The 7,416-nt window shown below is 60.5% G+C and overlaps 1 protein-coding gene across 1 annotated transcript in view; it reads left to right on the forward strand.

The window, feature by feature from the left end:
* CLCN1 (chloride channel, voltage-sensitive 1) overlaps positions 1–7,416 on the forward strand; it is a 34,654-nt gene that overhangs the window by 24,533 nt on the left and 2,705 nt on the right. Inside the window, exons 13-20 of the mRNA XM_006887175.1 lie at positions 779–848; positions 972–1,082; positions 3,179–3,392; positions 3,783–3,916; positions 4,901–5,112; positions 5,443–5,554; positions 5,860–5,939; positions 6,067–6,105. Of these exons, the coding sequence (XP_006887237.1) occupies positions 779–848; positions 972–1,082; positions 3,179–3,392; positions 3,783–3,916; positions 4,901–5,112; positions 5,443–5,554; positions 5,860–5,939; positions 6,067–6,105 (972 nt within the window). The remainder of the gene's footprint in view (positions 1–778; positions 849–971; positions 1,083–3,178; positions 3,393–3,782; positions 3,917–4,900; positions 5,113–5,442; positions 5,555–5,859; positions 5,940–6,066; positions 6,106–7,416) is intronic.

The raw sequence follows: 7,416 nt of genomic DNA on the forward strand, positions 1-7,416 counted from the left end.
TAGAGCCGTTTTCTCTCTCTCTCTCTCTCTCACACACACACACACACACACACACACACACACACGATAGTCTCTTTCCTTTCACAGACATTTCCAGAGTTCAGCACTGTTCCTTTCCTTTCCCTCACCGATTCCTCATCTCTAAGCATCTTTGGCCACGTCCACGTGCACACAGCTTTCCCCACAAGGGCCCCACTGGAGAGCTCCCCAGACTGGCCTGTCCTGGTCGACCTGCCTGCCCTGTCTCAGCCTGTCTCTCCATGTGGCCAGGACAGGTGTGAAGGGCATGGCGCCCTTTTTGAGGCCCACATGTCAGAGGCCTGGTAACTGACCAGTGGCCACAGGTGGGAATCACCAGGCCGTGCAGGTGTCGGCCTCCTTGGCTCCTTTTCAGAAACAGCAGAACCCAGGGAAGAGGTGGTTCCATGTGAAAGTGCAGGCAGCTCTGAGGGGGGACGTTCGTGGCCAAGTGGGTCGGCGGCCCGGGTAGTGAGCAGTGAGTCCCCTGGGCTCCGTCTCCTGCTCCAGGTTGTCCAGAGGCCACAGTCACTCAAAGCAGGAGAGACTCGAGCCAGCCGTCAGGAAGAACTTTCCTTCACCGTTGTCTGTGGCAGCCTTCGTCTGGGAGCGCTGTAGTTCCTTCGGGGGGTGGGCTCCTGAGGAAGGCCCTTCAAGAAGGCTGCGTTCTCCAGGATTTCAGGGAGTCTGGAGGTGAGAGGGCAGTGGAGAGAGGTGTGACTGTGTATCAGGGCCTGCCTGACACCTCTTTGTGCCCTAGTTCTGGATGTCCATTGTGGCCACCACCATGCCCATACCCTGCGGAGGCTTCATGCCCGTCTTTGTGCTAGGTGAGTTCTCTGGGGGACACAGAAGGCTTGGGCCTCAGGGCGTTGTGCTTGGTCTCAGCCCCCACGAGAGGCTGGCTTGTGGGTGGGAGGGAGGTGCCCTGGACACCACGTTACTGTCCACAGGCGCCGCCTTCGGAAGGCTGGTGGGAGAGCTGATGGCCATGCTGTTCCCAGACGGCATCTTATTTGATGACATCATTTACAAGATCCTTCCTGGGGGTTACGCAGTGATTGGTGAGAGCACCCTGCCCGTCACCCAGGACCCCTCTCCCCACACCGGTGAACTCTCCGAACATCACATTCCAGACGCGTGGCCTCAATTCCACGTTGACCCACATGGGTCGCTCTTGTCTGTGACTTAGAACTTAGTGAGCTTCTCGGAGCCTCGTGGGGATCAGACAGCATGAGGGTGAGAGACCCTCGGCTTGTGTCTGGAGGCGTCCTTCGGGAACCCCGCAGGCCCAGCACTACCCTGCAGATAGCCTCCTACTGCTCGGGCTCTAGATGCAGCTGCTGGTGGCGCTGGCCCTCGGATGGCCCTGGAGCGAGCTGGCTGCCTGCAGGGGCCCCATGTCCCTGTGCTGTAATGTGCCCTGAGGCAGCTTAGGGGCTGCCCTGCTGAGGGTCTGTGATCACTCTGCTTCCTGAAGTCCCGTCTCTCCAAGCCACACTCCAAGTGCCCTGAACTGCCGTACCTCGTCCGTCCCTCTCAGCAGCCGGGCAGCCCAAGAACTCTCACTGTCCAGCTCATGGCTCGGTGGAGACCCCACGCCCTAACAGCCCCTCCCTTCAGCCCCCTCATTCCTTCTCTTCCTCATCTTCATCTCTCTCGTGCCCGCCCTCAGTCTACGTGCTTCCTACAGCAGCTCAAGGCCCAAGATGCACTGTGCCTCCAGTCCCCCTCCAAGGCTCGTCTCTGACCATCACACACACACACACACACACACACACACACACACACGACAGGGCTTCCTGGCTCCTCTCCCCACGGGCAGCCTCACCCGCGTGTAAACAGGAAGTACGTCTAGTCCCAGGGGACAGGTGGCATTCTGCTTCAGGGCAGATAGACATGCAGTGCAGGCCCACCTCGTTTCACGGCACGCCGTTTCACTGTGCGATGCCAATGGTACATTTCTTACTAAAGGTTGGTGTCAGTCCTGCACATAGTGGCGTCTTTCCCCCAGCATGTGCCCACTCCGTGCTGCTGTCACACTCTGGTTGTCTCATGGTCTCTCACACGGTTCCCTCCCCTTTTGCACGCTTCAGAGACTGCAGCTGAACAAATGTAGGCATAACCTTTGCCTGCAGTCAGCACCCAGTCTTACTGGCACTGGTCACATTACACTGGGCAGTCTGGGGTCAGCCCATGGGAGCTCCGAGGTCTGCCTGCCCCAATGGCACAGTCCAGCTTCAAAGCTTAGATTCCACATCTCAGACCCACTCACTCCTAAGTCCCTTAAGTAAGCCTTGTATTTCTGAAGGGAGCCTGCACACCTCAGTTCTCTTGCTGCTGTGACAGACACCCCAACTGTGTGGCTTTACCAAGCAGAAGTTGGTTCTCACAGCTGAGGCTGGAAGTCCAAATCCAGGGGCTGGCTCTAGGAAAGGCCCTCTGTCCCTGTCGGAGCCGGAGGAAAGGCCTTGTCTCTCAGCATCTGTGGGCCTGGCGTTCCTTGGGGACATCCACGGGTCGTGTCCTTTGCCAGGTCAAGGAGCTTCCCAGTGCAGAGACCTGAGAACAAAGGAGGTGCTGGGCTCAGGGCTCTTCTGTCCTGGTGACACGGAGGTCCTCCTCTGCTTCCTCCCCCCACTTAACCCTAGTGAGATAAAAGGCTTAGGGACCACACCCCAGGGAAGTGCCCTAATGCTGCATTGCCCCTCTAATCCGCTTAGAGTTGCTCAGTTAATCACATCATACAGATCAGGACGTAACTTCCGCGTCCCTTCATCACACACATGTGCTCTCGGGTGATGCAATGCCCTGCAGGCATTGAATCAGGTTGAGAAACGTCAGAGTCCCAGCCAGGCCAGGCCTTGTTGCCCCAAGCCCATGGCACCGTGTTTTGGGTTTTCACACCAGTTCAGTGTTCACTGTTGGTCCCAAGACCTGAGGCTGAGTTCAAACGCCCGGCTGAGCCAGAACGTCCCGGACTCTGAGACGTGAGGGCCTGAGAGCACAGCATGGTTCATGATATATGAGGATCTGGGCACACACATGCTTGGACTCTCTGACGGGCATGGAAAGAGATGGGCATCAGGGTCACCTCAGTGAGTCGGCACGGGCATGGGCGCGTCCCCGCCGTCACAGCAATGCCCGTGTCTCATTCCAGGGGCAGCGGCTCTCACCGGCGCCGTGTCCCACACGGTCTCCACAGCGGTCATCTGCTTTGAGCTGACTGGCCAGATTGCACACATCCTGCCCATGATGGTGGCTGTGATCCTAGCCAACATGGTGGCGCAGAGCCTGCAGCCATCCCTCTATGACAGCATCATCCAGGTCAAGAAGCTGCCCTACCTGCCAGACCTGGGGTGGAACCAGCTCAGGTCAGCACGGAGCCCGGACGAGCCCAGGGCTGGGGGCTGGAGCCTGGGGTTGGGGGCTGGGTCCCAGGGCTGGGGGTGTCTGGGGTGGAACCAGCTCAGGTCAGCACTGGGCCCGGACGAGCCCAGGGCCGGGGGTGTCTGGGGTGGAACCAGTTCAGGTCAGCACTGGGCCCGGACGAGCCCAGGGCCGGGGGTGTCTGGGGTGGAACCAGCTCAGGTCAGCATGGGGCCTGGACCAGCCCAGGGCCGGGGGCTGGGGCCTCTGGGGTGGGAGGACTGGCCTCACGCTGAGTTGTGTCCCTGTGAGTGGTAACCCTGTGGTGGGCCTCACACAGGGGGTTGTGAGTAGCCTGGCCTGTGGTGGCCGACGTCCACCTTCTTCCTCTGTAGCAAATTTACCATCTTTGTTGAGGACATCATGGTGAGAGATGTCAAGTTCATTTCCGCTTCTTGCACGTACGGGGAGCTGCAAGCCTTGCTCCAGGCCACCACAGTCAAGACCTTACCTCTGGTTGACTCTAAAGGTCAGTGGGAACTGGTCTGGCTCTCCTCAAGGCTGGGCGCTGCCACATGGCCGCCTTCAGATGAAGTCCAGCAGCTAGTGGAGGTCCAGCTGTGCCCCTCACGGGACACTCCCACCCTAGAGTAAGCCAGCTGTGTCACACACAAAGGCCAATGACCCTCTGCAGCTGTAGCCCCTGTGTGGCTCCAGGGGCCAGGACCAGCAGCCAAGGAGCTGACCCTGACGGCGGCCATGTGTGCCCGTGCTCCATGGGCTTCAGGGGCTGGTCTGGGGGAGGCGATTGCCAGGCCTCTGCTGCGTGGCGCTCTGGGGTGCACTTGAGCTGCCATTGTTGACAGCTGGCTGAGTCAACCAGACCACCATGGGGAGAGAAGGTCCAGGAGGGGTGCTGGGTTGGCCTCACCCACCTCCCTCCCAGCACCTTCCCTTCCTCCGCCGTCAGCCCCTCACCCACACTGGACATTTCTGCCCCTAGATGGGGGGCTCAGTCAGAAGCTGACTTCTGACTTCCCTAAGTGCCTTTCCATACACGTTTAGTGGATATCAATTATCCATCGCTGAAAAGTTGCCAGTTCGAAGTCGCCCAGAGGCATGTGGGAAGGGGGCCTGGAAGCCCCCTGGGGCAGTTCTCAGTCATACCCCGTCCCCATGAGTCACAACTGACTTGATGGCGCCCAGCAACAACTGGTGGAAGGGCTGGTAGTTCAAACCCATCTGTCGGGGCAGACCAAGGCCTGGCAGTTTGATTCTTTTTTCCCCTTCTCAACGCTTCTCTTTTATTCATTTTGCACATTTTCTTTTCCTATCAAAGGCATCTATGATTAGGCATTGTACATATGACAACAGTCTGGAGCAAGGGGTGTATTGTGGGGCAGGAGCGGTTTAGGGGAGGGCAGTTGCTGCCTGCACACAGGGGTCTCCGGGGGTGGCCTGGGACCGGGGCCGAGGCGTCCAGCCTGCAGCCTCACGGGCCCTCGGTGTGCAGAGTCCATGATCCTGCTGGGCTCCGTGGAGCGCTCGGAGCTGCAGGCCCTGCTGCAACGGCACCTGAGCGTGGAGCGGAGGCTGCGGAGCGCCCAGGACGCGGCCCGGACGCTGTCAGAGCTGCCCTATGATGGCAAGGCCGCCCTCGGGGGTCGGGAGTCCTTCACGTTCGTGGACGAGGACGAGGACGAGGACCTACCCCGGAGGGTGGAGGTGAGAGGGAGGGCGGGGGGAGGTGGGGAAGGGGGGGAATGGGGGTGAGGGGACCGTGGTCACGGGAGGGTGGGGTGAGCAGTGGCGTTACGATGGGTGATGGGACCGTTGTCTGAGGTCACAGGACTCTGTGTGCTGTCCTGATTGCTGGGCTGGCCAGTGAAAAGTGGACACTAGAAAGTGTGGGCTGGGGCTGGGGCTGCAGCTGAGATCATGGCAATGCCAGGGGCAGGAGGGGTGGGGATGAGGAACGATCAGCTCACTGGTCTCCTGGGACCTGCTGCACTGGTCCCTCCTCTGAAGACCAAGGCCACCTGTTCTCCCTGACAGCCGCTGCCTTCTCTCCCTGCTCCTGTCTTCCCTGTGGTCCCACCAGACCCAGAGGAGCCCAATGGGCCCCTGCCCAGCCTCAAGCAGCAGCCAGAGGCCCCAGAGCCTGCCGGTGAGGACCCCGTCCCCCGAACCCCCCCATCCCACTGGGCCTGATGTGAGGAGGGGTTGTGAGCCTGAGACTGTGGGCTTCTCCGTGTCCCTGTCTGCGGAGGGCAGGGTGGCCGTGGAGAATGAAGAGGTGTCTGCAGGGGGCCCCGGGGTGCAGGTCGGTGGACCACCTGAGCTCAGCCTCAGCTAGATGTGCCGGATGGGATGTCTGAGATGGGATGCCCAGGATGGAGGTGTATGGGATGGGGTGCTACAGGATGGAGGTGCCCCACATGGCGATATTGCTGGTCTTCTTGGTCCCTCCAGAAAGAAGGCCCTCCATCTTCTGGGCCCTGCTCCGCTGCCTGGTGGGCCAGGCTCGCCCCCCCAAGAAGAAGGTCAGCCAGGTGAGGAGAGGGTGTGGGGGAGCCTGTCTTTGAGGAGGGAGGCATCCGGCTTCCTGGGAGCTGGCATCGGGGACTGCTTTCACCAGAAACAAAGGAGGAAGAGAACTTGGTGTGTCTTCCTCCCCAGGACCCTGCGGACCTGGTGGACAATATGTCCCCGGAAGAGGTAGGTCGGGGGTTACAGTCTGGGGTTGGGGTTCTGTCCATGAAGAAGCCGGGGTGAGCCTGGGCAAGGGCTTATGGGGGCAGAGGGCAGCGAGGGCTCCGGGTGTGGTCTCTGGGCTGAGAGCCTGGAGTGGCTGTTGGGACCAGGGGTCAGTATGTGTGGGGGCAGAGGGCAGCCAGATCTGGCCGTGGTCCCCCAGATGAGCATGGGTCCAGAGTTGGGGGACGTGGACAGGCCCCTCCACCTGCAGGGGTGTGGCTGAGACCTGATGTGACCTGGACCTGGGAGAGGCTGTTCCTGGGGGAACAATCTTCACAAGGTCAAATGGCACCAGGCATTGAAGGGCACAGCTCAGACCATCACAGTGGGCAGCATGAGGTGACCACACTGGGTCACCAGGACCTGAGCATGGATGTAGGCGTCAGGAGATGGAGGCCCCAAGCTGTGATACTAGGTCCCCAGGCCATGGACACAGATATCAGACATGAAGCCCCGAGCCAGGGACACTGGATGCCAGGCCACGAAGCCCCAAGCCGTGGACACCACAGCAGTGAAGAGTGAAGCTTGCTGGGTCACCAAAACCTCCACCAGCGAGGAGGCTGTTTACTGAGCTGACAGCACCGTCCCTGCCTCGCCCATCTTTCCTGAAAAGTCAGGACTCTCACACCCACTCCTGGGTCCAGGGGACGCGTTGGACTGGCTCAGTGGGAGCAGAGTTCAGGACGTGTTGGGCGAGGTCTTTCAGACCACTAAGAGGTGGCCATGCACTAGCCAGGGGGCCTGCGGGAAGGCTGTGAGTGACCCAAGTTCCTGTGTGTTACCTGAGTCCAAGAACATGTACATGACACCGTCCCCGTGACCTGTGTGTGACCCCGTGTGTGACACCATCCCAGTGACCCCGTGTGTGGCACCGTCCCCATGACCCCGTGTGTGACCCCATGTGTGACACCATCCCGGTGACCCCGTGTGTGACCCCATGGGTGGCACTGTCCCCGTGACCCTTTGTGTGACCCCGTGTGTGACCCCATGTGCGGTACTGTCCCTGTGACGCCGTGTGTGGCACCATCCCCGTGACCTGTGTGTGACCCCGTGTGTGACACCATCCCAGTGACCCCCGTGTGTGGCACCGTCCCCATGACCCCGTGTGTGACACCATCCCAGTGACCCCCGTGTGTGGCACCGTCCCCGTGACCCCGTGTGTGGCACCATCCCCATGACCCCGTGTGTGACACTGTCCCTGTGACCCCATGTGTGACACCATCCCGGTGACCCCGTGTGTGACCCCATGGGTGGCACTGTCCCCGTGACCCT

This window comes from Elephantulus edwardii, unplaced genomic scaffold (assembly GCF_000299155.1).
Source record: "Elephantulus edwardii isolate Elephantulus edwardi_28Jun2011 unplaced genomic scaffold, EleEdw1.0 scaffold00055, whole genome shotgun sequence".
Lineage (NCBI taxonomy): Eukaryota > Metazoa > Chordata > Mammalia > Macroscelidea > Macroscelididae > Elephantulus > Elephantulus edwardii.